The sequence below is a fragment of the Urocampus carinirostris genome, chromosome 16 (assembly GCF_059441175.1).
Source record: "Urocampus carinirostris isolate Australia breed hairy pipefish chromosome 16, RoL_Ucar_1.0, whole genome shotgun sequence".
Taxonomy (NCBI): domain Eukaryota; kingdom Metazoa; phylum Chordata; class Actinopteri; order Syngnathiformes; family Syngnathidae; genus Urocampus; species Urocampus carinirostris.
The window spans coordinates 12527856-12544941 of record NC_142364.1 but is presented as its reverse complement, the minus strand read 5'-3'; the positions used below and the strand labels follow the sequence as shown (position 1 = coordinate 12544941).

General features: G+C 40.6%; 2 protein-coding genes across 3 annotated transcripts in view; both read left to right on the top strand.

Annotated features, from left to right (window-relative positions):
- LOC148350301 (glutathione hydrolase 1 proenzyme-like) overlaps positions 1-5752 on the top strand; it is a 57647-nt gene extending 51895 nt beyond the window's left edge. Inside the window, exons 10-14 of one of the 2 annotated variants that reach the window (XM_088355827.1) lie at positions 2219-2406; positions 2482-2609; positions 3847-3959; positions 4024-4137; positions 5229-5752. In XM_088355827.1, the coding sequence (XP_088211953.1) occupies positions 2219-2406; positions 2482-2609; positions 3847-3959; positions 4024-4137; positions 5229-5375 (690 nt within the window). In that variant the 3' untranslated portion in view covers positions 5376-5752. The remainder of the gene's footprint in view (positions 1-2218; positions 2407-2481; positions 2610-3846; positions 3960-4023; positions 4138-5228) is intronic. The other variant, XM_088355826.1, reaches the window with a different exon arrangement.
- Positions 5753-12614: 6862 nt separating this feature from the next.
- On the top strand, positions 12615-17052 carry LOC148350300 (uncharacterized). The gene is made up of 2 exons (XM_088320351.1): positions 12615-12852; positions 15231-17052. Exons 1-2 carry the CDS (start codon positions 12643-12645, stop codon positions 16311-16313), a joined length of 1293 nt encoding a protein of 430 aa, XP_088176477.1. The 5' UTR covers positions 12615-12642; the 3' UTR covers positions 16314-17052.
- Positions 17053-17086: the final 34 nt, after the last annotated feature.

Sequence of the window (17086 nt, the reverse complement as noted above, 5' to 3'; positions counted from 1 at the left end):
GGAGAGTGATGTATTTATAATATTTAGAACTGAAGGCCCAAGGACGCTAAAAAGACTTTTAATAAGTGAACCTGGGAGAGGGTCGAACTGGCAAGTTGTCGGTTTGGCCGCATTCACCACTTGTTTGAGATCATCAAGTGACAGTTCACTAAAACCGGCCATTTTCCCAGGGCAGCCACCCTGTCGTGCATCTGTAAATTTCAGTCCTTTAATACGTGTGGTACTAACAATATCTTTTGCAATTTCTTCCTGTATGCATTGAATCTTCTTAGTGAAGAAGACCATTAAGTCCTGAGCAGAGTGTGTCGAACTGTCTGCGATAGCCTGTTGCCTTGTAAGCGATGCTACAGTGTCAAAAAGGGCTTTGGGGTTGTTCTTTTGAGACGCAATCACCTTCGAAAGGTAGGCCGATTTTGCAGAGGCAAGGGCCGCTTTATACTTTAACAAGCTGTCACACCAGGTTTGATGGAAAACCTCAAGCTTGGTAGCGCGCCATTTTCTCTCCCATTTCCTGCATTCTTTTTTAAGGGCTCTAGTTTCATCAGTAAACCAAGGTGTGCGTCTTTTAGGACGTGATTTTAGTTTTATGGGCGCTATTGAATCCAGCACACTAGTCAGGGTGGTATTGAACTCATTCATGAGTGAGTCAATCGAGCCATTGTATTTAGGAAAGGACGCAACTGCTCCAGGAAGGAGTTCAAAGAGCTCAGAAACTGTGCCAGTGCTTATATTGCGTCCGCTAAATCCCTCAGCTTTATTAAGTCTACATTTAGTTAGCACCTCAAATGTCACTAAATAATGATCAGAGATAACAGTAGTACACGGTAGAACCATAATGTTTGAGGTTAAAACTCCTCGAGTCAGAATCAAGTCTAGCGTGTTCCCATTTTTATGGGTTGGCAAGTCAACCAGTTGAGTAAAACCAAATGCATCAATTAGAGAACTAAACGCAATAGTAAGTGAACTGTGTGGGGAGTTCATATGAATGTTAAAGTCTCCCATAATTATAATTTTGTCTGCATAGGTTACTAGTTCAGACAAAAGTTCAGCAAATTCGTCTAAGAAAGTTGTGTATGGCCCAGGTGCACGATAGATAGTTATTACATCAATTGACAATTGAGGGGACCGCATCACAAGAGCCTCAAACGTTTTGTAATTATTAGAGGTACGTGTATTAAATTTGAGCGATTTTTCAGAGATTAGCGCAACACCACCACCTCTTTTCAGCGTGCGTGCTATATGACTACTCTCGTAGTCTGGGGGAGAGGCATAATTTAGCGCTAAGTGCTCATCCGGGCGTAACCACGTTTCACAAAGACCCATACAGTTAAGTTTATAATCACGAATAATGTTATCAACAAGTAAAGCTTTTGGAGCAAGCGATCTAATATTTAACAGACCAAATTTCAGCTTTGCTGAATCATTTGACTTAGCTGAACTCTTTGTAGTCTTTGTCGAGATCTTCAAAAGCTCCCGGCGTTGTGGCCGCTCGTGAGCGCTGAGTTTAAAGCGTCGGTTGTCCGGCGAGGAATGAATGGTGGAATTAGTTACATCCTCGCGTCCATCCTCGCGTCTATCTTGCTGCTTGGACTTCACACGCTTCACACATCTACCTGCACGGCAACCACGCTTCTGTGTCCTTTCTTTACGGCGCCGTCGGCGACGTTTATTAAGAGGAATAGCTGTCCACAAGGATGCCGGGTCTCTTTGAAGTTCGCTCGGTATATCATGGGCGGTATAAAAAGTGCCCGAAAAATCGAAATTTAGACGCCCACCCAACCGAATAATTTCGTCCCTACTGTAAGTGTTTTTGGCCACACATGTGTCCAAAAGTGAAAGCAAAAAAGACAAGAGAACGGCAATAAATAGAAGATTAGCTGGAGAGCTAGCCGCAAGCATGTATCCATGCGCAGCCGCCATCTTGCAATGAACTAAAGCCTGCTCAGTGAAAATCTTCATTGCATTATGAGTAATCGTATAAAATCCTTTATAGTCGAATGTATAAAATACTTTATAGTCAAATGTATAAAATCCTTCAGCATCCTCTCCAAAGGAAATGAATCTAAGATGACAAGTAGATCATTTATATATATATATATATATATCCTCTTTTAATGGTACTGAATAAATTGGACAATTGGCTGAGGATAAGCGGTGCAGATAATGGATGGATGAATTTGACCATGAAAAATGCGTATGAACCTTGTGCCTTGCAAAGCTCCTCCAGAACATCACCTCCCAGTGGTACGCCGACGACCTTCGAGCCAAGATAACCGACTGGACCACTCATAATATGAGCTACTACGAACCCGAGTTTTACCTCCCCGACAACCACGGCACCTCGCACATTTCCGTGGTGGCGGAGGACGGCAGCGCAGTTGCGGCAACCAGCACCATCAACCAATAGTACGATTACAGCAGAGGGTAGCAGCATTTTTCGTGTTTTTTTAAACAATCTGACTGTTGCTAACTGTCCCATAGTTTGGGCTCCAAAGTCCTGTCCAAATCGACAGGGATCATCCTCAACAACGAAATGGACGACTTCAGCTCCCCATTCATCACAAATGGCTTCGGGGTGCCGCCATCGCCAAATAATTTCATTAGGCCAGGTCAGTTGCATGAGTGTGTTATTTATCCTCTGTGTGGAGAAGGTTTTTCTAAACTAGGGATCTACAACCTTTTTCAAGCTGAGAGCTACTTTTTCCTACTACGTTGTGCAACGGTTACCCAGTTTAATATGCATTTTTGAAAAAACAAATTATGGTGATATTGCTACGTTGTTACTTGGGCTGCAACAACGAATCGATAAAATTGTATAATAAAAGCGTTCGCAACTTATTTCCTCATCGATATCATAGGCAAGCGGCAGCCTTTCCAGCAGCTCTGTGTTATTTCGCTCTTTTTGTAATTTATTGTTTTTATCATCTGCATCTATCTTCGGTGTTTTTCGTCCCGTTTGACTACACTTTGGATTACTTTCTATCCTATCATCATGGGTTTTAACGCCCAAAAATGCGTTTATTCGAGGAATCAACTCCTTGCCCTGAAGAAATCATGTGCCGGCGTGATGAGGGGGCCCTATCGTGGCTGCAGAGCTGGAGCTAAGGTGAAGGCTAAGCAGCTAGCGGCGTTGTAAGCCTTCGGTACCGTCCGTAATCATGGGAAATAAACTCTCTACCAAATAAGACCGACTAACTGGCTGTGCTGGTGAAAAACATCAAAACGTACAGGGAGTGCAGTTTTCTGTGTTTTACGGAAACGAGGCTCATGTCTAGCATCCTGGACGCTAACGTGGAGCTACCCGGAGCTACCCGGCTTCAGCACTGTTAGAGCAGACAGAGACACAAAAGCCTGAGGGAAGCGGAGAGGAGGTGGACTCGCTATCTACGTGAACACAAGGTGGTGTAACCCTGGCCACGAAGATTTCCATCTGCTGCAGGGACGTCGACCGTTTGGCCTAGCGTGTGACGTCATCCACTCCGCTGTTGCTAAACTACAAACACAGCACCCCGAGGCCATCTTGTTAATCTGTTAATAATCAACACAAGGATACTGCTGGAAGTATGAATTTCCCTACGGGGATGAAAAGAGTATTTATCTATCTATCTATATGTATTGTCGCAGGATTTATGAGGCATTTAGCACGTTAAACCAATCCGAATAACTGCATTGCATTTTGTTGAGAAGTTATGGGGTGGTAGTACCCCTTTGATCCTGCAGGGATGGTATTTTTTATTTGATGACTTGGTCTTAAATTGGAATTCATTAAAGAGTCTCGAATTCAACTTCCCTTAAGCTGTAGGAACCCTGTTATTAGTTAAAAATAAAGACTCCGCTGTTCAAAAGGGAAACGACCGATGTCTTCCATGTGTCCGGCCATCATTTTCGACAAACAACGGCGGGTGAAAATGGTGGTGGGCGGCTCCGGGGGGACAAAGATCACCACCTCCGTTGCTCAGGTAACCCTTCAAAACATCCTGCGATCCACCTCCTCTCCCGTTGACGCTTGAAATCGTTGCGCAGGTTATTTTGAAGGCGCTGTTCTTCGACTACGACCTGAAGACGGCAGTGTCCGACCCCAGGCTCCACAACCAGCTGAGCCCCAACGCCACGGTAGCCGAGCCCGATTTCGACAAAGTGAGTTTTGGTCTGCATGCTTTATGATAGTTTGGATTGCTTTTCCTTACATGGTTTTTCTGTGCCCCGCTGGGACTTTTGCTTGAGATCTTTGAGAATGTTTGATTTTCAAGGTTGTGGTTTCAAGGATTGAAAAGTGCTTGGAGTTTGGGTGAAATTATTGTAAACGCTTGAAATTGTCGCCATGTTTCTCAACAGGTCAGACAATGCTCTCTGGTGGCTTCCCTTTGGCGTTGCATTTCTTGTTCCCTCGTGATTAACAATATCTGGTATTTGTTTGTATGGCATTGTCCTATGAAGCGTCATTCCCCCTACAGGTGGCGCCCAACAAGACAGGCGCATGTTAGTTGCACACGCAAGATTAGAAATCGCATATGTAAATTGCAGATATATTTGAGTTTCTGCAAAATACATGATTCACACCGGATTTTTGTATTTAATCAGAATGGAAAAAATTTGAAAATTTGTCTTGAGGGTGCTTTAGAAGTGCTTATATTTGGTCATGGTCTGTAGTAAATTCATAATCCCAAAGGTGAGAACAACCAGGAAAAGTATGTGTGTGTGTGGAGTCAAACTTTGGAACAATTTACAAGATGAGATCAAACAATGTCCAACCATTCACTTGTTCAAATTTAAATAAAAAAAAAAACATTACTGGCGGAATACAGAGATGAAGAAAATGGGGTATGAGTGATACGAGAGATTGGGAATAGTACGTCTAGAACTATGGTTAACTTTGTTGTTATTGTTGCTATTGTTATATCATAACTGTTATTCTGTTATATTATTACAATTGTTGTTATTATCATTGGTGTATTTAATAGGGAAGATGAAGGTGTAGGGAATATAAGCATCTGCTTCTTACTACCCCTTTTCGAACATATTATGTAACATTATTTTGTTTTTGAATTATTGTTTTTGTTCTATTTTTTATTTGAATGTTCAAAATAAAGTTTTCATTCATTCATTTATTCATTAGAAAGGTGTACGAACCTTAAAGTTAATTAATCGGGCTCAGGCTTTCATACCCTTCGGGTGGGGTCGGGCTGGATTTTTTTAGGCCAGGTCTAACCTCTCAATTGTCCTGGCAGAACATCATGGAGGGTCTATCTAAGAAGTACCACGAGACACAGTTCCTGAAGTCAACCGGAGCCGTGGTACAGGCGGTGGTTCGCCACCAGGACGGACTCCACGCTCAGTCGGACCCCCGAAAGTGGGCCTACGCCGCCGGTTATTGATCTCACTTGCATAACTTGTTCACATTTCGAGACTCTTGGAACTTTGGGCCTCATGTTTTTTTTAGTAATCAAACTGGCAATGTCTTTCTACTTTTTAAAGACATTTTTGTAAATTATTTGCAAGTTATTGCCATACATTGAAAAATACCGTTGCAAAAACATGCACATCTGCTCTTTATAGGACTGAAGCAAAACAATAGGTAGCCTAAATGAGCTGGAAACTGTGAAATTGAAATATTTTATTTTTTACGAAAGCAACTTATCTTTTTTCTCTCGAACTGTACATTCCGCAATTGTAGTCAGTTGTGTTATTTTTGTACTTGGTCGTCGAATGTCTATCTCTTTATTTTTTAATGTACTTAAAATGATCTAATACTTTGTGTATGACGTGTACTTTAATACAAAGGTAGATTGTACACAAATTAACAGTGTTGAGGGTCTTTTGTGAAAGTCATTTGAGATTGGGGCTGTCATCAATTAGTCATCGACTAATCTGATTATGTATTAGTTCAATTGATTTACTTTTTGTTTCACATTTCACAGGGGAAGAAAATGTTTTGAGTTTTATTTTGTATTATTTTAATGTATTCTTGCTTGTTTATCTTACATAATATATATTATAAAATAATACAGTGGAGCCTCGGTTCTCGACCATAATCCGTTCCAGAACCCTGTTCGAAAAACGATTCGTTCGATCACCGAAATCATTTTTCCCATTGAAAATAATGTAAATCGTTTTAATCTGTTCCAACACCCTGGATGTTTACCTTGAATGTTTAACGGAAACATAAAGATAACCCAGGCTAATGGTACGTTCGCGTTAGCGTAATCTTCCGTACAAAGATTACGCTAACATGAACGTGTAAAAATACAAAAATCAGGTCGTTTACAAGTCATTTAGCACCCGGGTCTCCACAACAAGTGGTGAGCGGTTCATTGGAAATGGGGCTCCGTTCCAACACCCTGAAAGTTGGGCTCTGTTCCAACACCCACATAAAGCTAATCCAGGCCAATCGTACGTTCGCGTTGTCGTAATCAAAGACTAAAGAAAAGAATTATGGATAGGATTTCTTACCTTTGTGGTGGTCAGCAGAAAGCGCAGGTGGACGGCCGTTGCTTGCTTATAGCACTCACTCCCTTAGCCACATGACTAGATTTCACAGCCTCTTTATTCTTTAGTATCGTACTGATCGTAGATTTAGCCATGCTGTATTCCCTAGCAAGATCAGACACTCGCACACCTTCATATTTTGCTATTACTGTATTTCTTTCTTAAATGCAATAGTTGTACGCACTACTTTTCTTTTTTCACCTGTTGCAACTTTGCTGCTTGCACTGACTTTCTTCGGAGGCATAATAAGGGGCTAAAACACCCGTACGCCGCTTAGCATCGCACCCTAGCGTACGCACTCACGCATTACCGGCGTTCGAACTCTGATTTTTTGACCGAACAGCGAAGCAAGAATTTCTCGAAATTTTTGGTCGGACTCCGATTTGTTTGAACTGAGAGGCGTTCGAATACCGAGGTTCCACTGTACTAGATAATGATTAGATAGATAAATAGAAAATATCTGTCTAAAATAGACTCATCACAGAAACATCAAGATCAGTCTGAAACAAGATACTGGGAAAATATAAAGCCGGGGTAGCTCACCAAAGTCGTCTTGCAGCCATCACTTTCAATAATAATACGCAACCATGGTCCTCTTACATCCAACATAGTGAATCCAACCGTGTAAAATATTTACAGGATAGATAGATAGATAGATAGATAGATAGATAGATAGATAGATAGATAGATAGATAGATAGATAGATAGATAGATAGATAGATAGATAGATAGATGGATGGATGGATGGATGGATGGATGGATGGATGGATGGATGGATAGATAGATAGATAGATAGATAGATAGATAGATAGATAGATAGATAGATAGATAGATAGATAGATAGATAGATAGATAGATAGATAGATAGATAGATAGATAGATAGATAGATAGATAGATAGATAGATAGATAGATAGATAGATAGATAGATAGATAGATAGATAGATAGATAGATAGATAGATAGATAGATGGATGGATATAGATAGATAGATAGATAGATAGATAGATAGATAGATAGATAGATAGATAGATAGATAGATAGATAGATAGATAGATAGATAGATAGATAGATAGAACATGATAAATTATCTGGCTACCTTTTTTAGCTTTGAAGTTAGCTGCGTTCCTACATTTTTAGCTATTTATATTTAGCAAACTACTGTATCTATTTAGCTTTTGTCTGGAGAGTGGGTTTGGTGATTTTGTTGTATTTTGTCTTAGAATATATTCTTGCTCAAAAAAATCCAAATATTTTCCTATTTAGGCTCTTGGGGTCGAAAAGTTTCCCGACCCCAATATTTGCAAACACAAGCAATCAATGGTTGAAATATCTCATTATCCGAGAGTATTCTTCAGATCCTCGCCTCACTCTTTGCCGTGATAAGAAAGCCCCAAATTTGGTGTTACGTATAAAAGTGAATATTTCATGAAAAGCGTCCCAAAGCCCCGGAACTGAATCAAGATCCTCGCTTGCCGAGCATCTTGGCAATTAGTCATTACCAAGACAAGGAGACACGGGAGTCTGGCGGTTTCATGCCTCTGAGGCCCAATTAAGCATCACCTCAGGTCCACACAACGTTTGCTGACACTAAAGCAACGCACCAACACACAAAATGTATTTGCTTCATCATGAAGGGGAAAAATCTCCAATATCGAATAGCGTGAGACGAGCAACACAATCATAAAACGAGGGGTTACTGTATCCTGTGTTGCATTTGCTATGTAACTGACCTGGCCTAATGAATACAGTCATTCAAAAATCGAATTTTCTTTAGGAAGTCACATGACTTAACAAGTAAATTCTAAGTACAGAGGTACCACTACTTATGAATTTAATTTGTTCTGGGAGTAGCTTCGTAACCTGAAAACTTTGCAAGTAGACGCATTTTGTATGTAAATGCACTAATCCGTTCCAAGACCCGCAAAAGTACAGTATATTTTTTAATATATCCTCAAAGGGTATCAGAACATGAAACAAATAATTGTTAAAATTAGATTACCGCACAATAAACATAAAAAGGGAAACATCATGTAAAAAAAAAACTAAGGATAAAGGAAATAATAAAAATATGAATTTACCTTTTTGCCTCGGGTTTATTGAAAAACTGACCCAATGATGTCTGCTTTTGCCGGCCTTTGACAAACAGTCAGAAATGTGCAGATATAGCGATAGCCCGACTTGTCAAAAATTTTCCCGGGTAATTCCTTTCCACAAATTTTGCAACGTAATGGATTTTGCTAAAATGTCTTTAATTTGGGCTAATGGAATGATGGCCGCGTCGTCCTCCCCTTTTACTTGCCTGAACCTCTCTTCCTCTTCGTCTGTGAACTCTGATGGTGACACGAAGAGCATGCTGGGAACCAGGTAGATTTGGAGCAATAGCTAGTTTGTTTACGTTCAGGAAACTGGGAGCAGCTAATAGCACTGTGTACTGTACTTTATGTTTGACTTCGTAACTAGAGGCAATATTTTCCCGTTCAGGTACTTCGTAACCTGAAACTTTCATATGTAGAGACATTCTTAAGTAGAAGTGTACACGGATGTACAATTATTTTGTGTCAATAATGTGTACTATTTAAATCAGTGTTTCTCAACAAGTGGGTCAAGATCAGAAAGTGGTTCGCAGTCCCATTTTCAGTGGGTCTTGAGCTTTTACCGTGGCAAAATGATGCTAAGAAGAAAAAAAACAAGGGTTAATTACACTCCTCTACAGTAGATTGCAATAATGTCCTGCTTGAGGCCTTCTTACTTTTCAGTATAGCGTCTCATTTGTGTTTGAGAGGGTCTACATCTCATTTTATTGTGATTTTGTTGTTTTTATTTCCTTTTTCTTCCCAAGAAAATTAGACGGATTACGTGTGGAAAGGTGAAAAAAGTGACACAACAATCGAGTCGAAAAAGCAAATGACTCCGAGATACAAAAACAGTGTACGGGTGTCATCGAAGGGCGACTGGAAGGTAACGTAAATGGTTTCGAAATGTTGTAATTTTTAAGCTTTTACCAGCATATTAATCTTTATTACCTACACAATTTGATAATTATCAATGTTTATGTACAAGTTGTATTAATATTTTAATTTTTTATTTAATGTGGCTATTTTGAAGCAATTTTAGGGGGTCGCTTATGTGTGAAACAGGCTTATATGCCAGTATACGGTACTTGAAGTCCTTTTTGTTTTTTTGAAAAAGAAACAAAAGGTGAATACTGTATATTTGTCATGATTACCGATGTGAATTACCTGTGCCCGCCCCTTTGGCACCAACTGCCTCGGACTCTGATTGGCTCCCTGTCCCTATTTAAATCCACTCCTATCTGTCCCCTTTTGTCAGTCCGTCTGCGAACCTCAGTTAACACTAGGCAAGCCTTTTTCGACCCTGACTCCCACCTGTTTTTTGCTCCCGTCTGTCCCCCGGCTTAGACCTGTTTTTGATCCTGACCACGTCTACTCTCCCATCCCGGCTTTAGACCTCTTTTTGTCCCCGACCACGTCTACTCTCCTTTCCTGGCTTCCGACTCGCTTCCGACCCTGTCCACGTTTTTGCTCTCCTGTCCCGGTTACTGACTCGTTTTTCCGTTCCCGACACTAATCCCCACGGGAGATCCACTTCCTCGTTCAGAGCGACCTGCCTCCCGCGTCCAGCAATCACCGGATCGTGGCCGCCACCCTTTCTCTTTCTTCCAATAAAACTTGTGAGAGACACAACGCAAGTGGGTCCTGTCTCCGTTCTGGTCCTGACAATATTGTACTGTCTCTGCTTTAAAAGAAGAAGAAGAAGAAGAAAGAAGTGGAATTTTTTTTCCTGATTTGGTTCGCAACTTGTCATTAGGGGTAGAATGGTGGGTACTGTAGTCAGACCAGTGGAGAACCACTGATTTACAGTATCTCAAAAGGAATTGTTGGAATTTAATATCAAAATCTACCGTTTACCTATTTGCTCGAAATAGTTATCTGACTCCATTAACCAAACACAACCTACACTCACCCAACAATTTATGCGCGCTCGTTTCTTGAGGGGAAAATGAACAGGAAAGCTGACATTTTCACACAGGGGCAGATTTATTTTCCCTAACAATTTAACTAAGTGTACTCCATTAGAGACGGCTGAAGTGACGTTGGCGTCTGTCGGAAACCTTCTTCTGAACTCCTTTAGTTTTTTCTCTTCTTGGCCATCTACTCCCCGCATAATGGTGTGCCGGCTCCTCCCATGGACGTGCCAAGGAAGCCCCCTGGGCTTCACCATCTCATAGACAAGCGTCCCGATGTCTGGGGTCCTCAAAACAACACCGAGCCTTTCTGCGTGATCAGGGCCTTTCTGCGTCAACAGCGTCTGGGTGTGCTGATTATCTTATGAGCAGTACGTCCCGTTCCTGCCGTTCCTGTAAACAACACCTTCCACCAGCCTGCCCTGACCTTGTATTACAGCCCAGTCAGTGAATATATTTTGCATTCAATGTAATTTATATTCAGTCGTAGGACAGAAATTGATCAAAAAGTGGACATATTTAAAATAGATGGTTTTTAATCTGGTTTTACGACAAATAACACAATCATTTGTCACTTGTATTGTTGCCTTGCCAAAGAGGAGCAAAAATAGATTTTTTTATACCCACATTGAGTTGACTGCTCCGGTCATCATGCAAGTATTTATTTTGAAAATATTCCTAGAAAAACTTTTACTCTGCAATTCCTGAAAAAAACTTGGAATTTCCACGTTGCACATGTTAGTAACCTCCAGTAGCACTCTGGTTGTTGATTGCAAACTGGCGTTCGCGTGACTTGTGTTCATTCACCGAAACATCGTGTTTTAATACATCACCTTGTCGAAAGTGGGTTCAAATCTTGTGTTGGTTTTGGCAACGGATTGAGAAATAAAGGTGAACAAAAGTAGAAGTGTGGCACTGTATTGTATAAACTTGCAGCGTTATCGGCGCAGAAGACAAAAGACTGTCACAATTATGAAGCCTATGTTCTTTTCAAAATTACAAATTCAAAAAGGAATTTTAATCCAAAATAATCGCATATTATACGATTATAAAGTATAACGTCGATTTTTAAAACCAGGAGAAGGACTGAAGGCAAAGGACAAGTCCAAGGGCGCCATCTAGTGTTGAGCCACTATCGCATACATTGTACTCTTCTGTTTTTCCACGAGTTTTATTTGAAATTCTTACCCCAAAATACAAATTCAACATGAGGATAAACCAAAATGTCAACAATAATGTCTCTAACACGCATTAAAAAAAGAATTCCTTTAGTATTAAGTGGGGGACCAACGATAACAATACATATTTGAAACTTGCCCCATTAGTATACAGGGTTGGGTAGGGTTACTTTAACTGGATTACTTTCAATTACTTTTGGATGACTCCAATACCAAATATGCTAATAAAAGACAAAAGAAACTAAATATGAATAAAATGACTAAAGGCTTGGGGAGTAACGGGATACATGGAACGGCAAAAATGATGTTGGCAAGCTGTTAAGATTTATTTTCATTTTGCTTCTGTCGCATTTTATGTTAGTTTTGCCGGAGATTAAATAGATCAAAGCCAGGAGAGAAAGCTTACCACGTGTTGTGAGTCATCATTTTATTCATATTAAGTTTATTTTGTCTTTTATGAGCATATTTGATATTGGAGTACCGGTAATCCAAAAGTAATTGAAAGGAATCCAGTTATAGTAACCCTACACAACCCTGTTAGTACATCACGAAAAACGACATGATTTAGGGAGCAATGGTTTGATTTCTTCCACTTGAAAAGTAATTTTAAAAAATGATTTCTTCCAATAAAAGCTATGTGAGTAAAAATTATGGTCTGGAACTTTTTATTTTATTGCTGTAAGGATTGACAAGGGGTTCAATTATGTTTTACTTTACTGTTTTGTTTTTAACTTTTTTCTTTATTGATATTTTGTTTTTGTACAGCTCGAATGTACTGTTCACGCAGCACTGTGGTAAGATGTTTGAATGGTAATGTTTATTTTAATGTTTATTTTAATAAAGAAAAAAAAACAAAGCTAAGGCTATCAAGTACTTTTCCGAGTTTGTTTACATTTACAATGACAGCGCCAATGCCTGACGTCATCTTTAGTGCGACAAAAACATAACATGACGTCACCATCGACGCGACACAGACGCACACTCACGCGAAAATGGATATTCAAACAGAGGTGATATTGTACTTGACCCTCGGTTTGTGGCTTTTTGTAACAGCAAAAAAGACACAAAGATTGGAGGAAGTAAGACGAAAGCTGGGGGCTGCAAAACAAAACACTGTTGAAAAGCAGAGGAGGCTCTGGGAAGTTGTACATCAGAGCCCAGACGACGACGTGAAGGCTGCGGTTGCCCGGCGACGCAACCGGGTAAGCTAATATTTGCACGCATGTTTAGGATAAACGAAGAAAATAAACAGAATACTTGTTATTATAATAGCTTCAATATTCGTCACTTCTCGTTTAATGTATTTTTATTTTGTAGCGCCGTAAATGCAGGAGCGGCTTATGTGTTGCTCTCGCTTAAGTGCATGCTTGTAAATTTGATAACACTGGAGTATCACACTCTTAAAATGATGAAAATATGATAGGAATTATGTCACAATATGATATAATGAAATCGTGTGTTTAATTGCTGTTAAAAATGTCGGGAAAATTTGTTAAAACGTCAGGAAATTGTGAATATGCATAATTGCTGTTGAGATTGTCGAGAAAAATTGTTCAAACCTCACATTGTTTATTTGCTAAAAAAAAACAAGAAGTATTCAATTGCTGTTAAAAGTGTCGATAAAAATTCATATTGTTGGGATATGATATAATGAAATTGTGTGTTTAATTGCTGTTAAAAGTGTCGAAAAAATGTATACAAAGTCATTTTGTCAGATATAACGAAATTGTGAATATGCTTAATTGCTGTTAAGATTGTCGAGAAAAAATGTTTCTAACCACACATTGTTCATTTACTGTTAATAGTGTCAATAAAATTGTTCAAACCAAAAAATACCTGTCAACCTAAGCAATTTGCCCCCTTATTAGTTATTCAAATTACCCTTATAGGCGATCATTAACCTTACAAACACATCGCGACTAGGGATCGATATATGTATATGGGTTTCTCAGGACCGATTATTGGTATTAAGAAGCCGATAACTGAAATTTGGAGCAGTAAAGCTTAAAAATAGGCATAAGAAATTTTGAGAATGCATAAAAATATAACGGGCAGCACGGCAGCGCAGTGGTTAGCGCGTGTGTGGCACAGTTCTGAGGTCATAGGTTCAAATTCAGCTACCAGCATTCCTGTGTAGTTTGGGTTTCTTCCGGGCACTCCGGTTTCCTCCCACATTACCAAAAAACATGCATGTCAGGTTAATTGGCCGGTCCAAATTGTCCCGAGGTGTGAATGAGCGAGTGTTGTCTGTCCCTGTGTGCCCTGCGACTGGCTGGCAACCAGTTCAGGGTGTCCCCTGCCCACTGCCCGAAGATAGCTGGGATGGGCTCCAGAAGATAGCTGGGATGGGCTCCAGCACCCTCGCGACCCTACTTAGGATAAGCGGTGCAGATAATGGATGGATGGATAAAAATATATCACTTTAATACTGTAAGCTCCCTGATACCGTTCACAGTAAATTACCGTAAATTACGGACTATAGAGCGCACCTGATTATAAGCCGCACCCACCACATTTCAAGAGGAAAACCGATTCTGTACATACACAAGCCGCACCTGTATATAAGCCGCATGCGCCCACATTTATGCATGTAACACAAACACAAAATTAACCCAAACCTGACTTAAAGTCCCGCGATTGAAACTAAATGTCCTTCATTAAAGTCCACAGTCCAAAAATTACAGCCGGCAAAATGAATGGAAAACGATACCGGTACTTAAGGTTTGATGCAGACCTGCAGAGCCCGGGTCCCGTTGAAAGTAATCCAAGGAAAAAAGTGTATATTTCCAAAGGTAAGGGTGGGAAAAATATATCAGATGAACACATTTACTCACGCAACTCCTTTTTCTTTAACCAACTTTTTACCCCCTCTTCTTTCCTTGTCTGTCCCTCACCTTTAGCGGTCCCCACTTAAACTCGGCACCCCGCGTTTGTTCCGCCCCTCATTTTTCGTTCACCCGTTCAATACATATCAGAATAAGTGTCTAAAATAAATACAAAAAAAGACATTACAAAAATATACAGTTGCAAATACATATTATACATGGGTTACATATATTTACAAAGAAAGACGGTACACGGAGAGAGTTTTCAAAGCTTTAATAATAATAATATAGCTTTGACAGGACAGTTAATGGTAGCAACACTCGAGCGCCTCTAGCGGCCGTTAGAAAAATTACATAAATTGGCCGCATCACTGAATAAGCCGCAGAGTTGAAAGTTAGGGGGAAAAGTAGCGGCTTATAGTCCGGAATTTACGGTAAGTAGAATTTCAACATGACTAAATTGACTAATCTTACACGTAAACCAAAAACTAACAGTGCAGGAAATGAAGTAAAAGGAACGCATATAAATGTAAATAAAAACTTAAATAAAAAGCTACCGGAAACTTACAGTAAATAAATTACAATTATTAAATTACATTTTCAACATAAGTCATTTTAAAAAGTCCCCTTTTTGAATGTCTTTGGATGTATCACACAGTGATACTAAATAGAGTTGCAGTGTTCATGTTTAGTTACATACTTTTAGCTCTTACTATTGCATATTTTAATGTGTACGGGATTTATGTATATTCCAGATCTTTCGTTATTTGAAAAGTTGCCGCCGGAGACCATCGGTTTGGGCATTCAACCGAGCTACCGAGTGGTGGGATGTCACCGTTCCCGGCTTCAACACCACGCAGTGGGTCCAGAACTTCATGATGTCCGAAGAAACCTTCACCTACCTTTGCAACAAACTGCGTCCAATGATGGAGAGACAGAACACGTCGTTCCGAAGATGTGTTCCCTTGCGGAAGAGAGTGGCCATCGCTCTACGGAAGCTCGCGACCGGCTCGGAGTACAGAACTGTCGGCCATCTGTTTGGAGTAGGCATAACAACTGTGTGCCGGTGTGTGCAGGAGTTCTGTGCAGCTGTAGAGACGTTGTTGCTACCGGAACAAATACGGTTCCCTGACCAGGGGAAGCTGGAACAGATGGCTTCCTTCAGTGAGAACACATGGGGTCTTCCAATGTGTATCGGTGCCATTGGTTCTTCTCATATACCCATCCTGGCACCACAGGAATACCATGACTACAGTAACCGGAAAGGCGGGCACTCTGTCATCCTTCAAGGTGTTGTAGACGGAAAAGGACTTTTTTGGGATGTGTTTGCAGGAGTGCCAGGGAGTTTGCATGATGCGCAGGTTTTGAAACGGTCCACGTTGTGGGAGTTGGCCAGTTGCGGTAAACACTTTTCAGCTTACACCAGGAACTATGGTGGGGTGGATGTTGGCTACTACATCCTGGGAGACTCTGCTTACCCCTTGCAGAACTGGCTCTTAAAACCATTCCCTGACACTGGAAGACTGACAGCAGAACAGCAGGTTTTCAACGGGAAAATCGGCAGAGGACGAGAAGTGTCTGAGAATGCGTTTGGTAGACTGAAAGGAAGGTGGCGTTGCCTCATGAAAATAAATGCCTGTGATGTTAATCTTGTGAAAAGTATGGTGTTGACATGCTGTGCTCTTCATAACCTCTGTGAGAGTCGTGGAGATGCCTATGACAATGACTGGGATGCACCTGCGGAGCCAGTGGAGGCAGAGTTAGAAGGGGTAGAGGAAGAGGGCAGGGATGTACGGGAGGGTCTGATGCACTACCTGAAGAATAGCCCAGGTTATTAAGCCTTTTTGCTTTTGAAACGTCCGGTGTTCACGGTTTATGGATCCCTTAACTGCATGGGTCGTCTGGGCACCAATGAGGACGCTACTCTTGACAGCTTTCTTCGCTATTGTCAGTCCCTGGTCTGTTCTTGGGTCGTGGCAAAGTTAGCTCCAGTCCATTCCTTACTGTTGTCGGCCCAGTTCTGTTTTTGGTCTGCCCCCTTGGACTATGCCCTGGAGAATTATCTCGGTCATTCCTGATGATCTTGTGACCATACTACTTATGTTTAGTCAGCGCACAATTGACAACAGTTCTTCGTAGGGTCCAGTGTGTCTCTGATGGTTTTTGCACACCGTTTCGGTTGTCAAATGGGATAATCAGCTGATGCCTAGAATTCTCATGTAGCATCTCCATGGCCTGGATTTTTTTTTCCAGTCTTGCAGTGCAGGGTTGGGTAGGGTTACTTTAACTGGATTACTTTCAATTACTTTTGGATTACTCCAATACCAAATATGCTAATAAAAGACAAAAGAAACTAAATATGAATAAAATGATGACTCACAACACGTGGTAAGCTTTCTCTCCTGGCTTTGATCTCTTTGATCTCCGGCAAAACTAACATCAAATGCGACAGAAACAAAATGAAAATCAATCCAAACAGCTTGCCAACATCATTTTTGCTGTTCCATGTATTGCATTACTCCCCAAGCCTGCACAAAATTTAGTCATTTTATTCATATTTATTTTCTTTTGTCTTTTATTAGCATATTTGGTATTGGAGTAATCCAAAAGT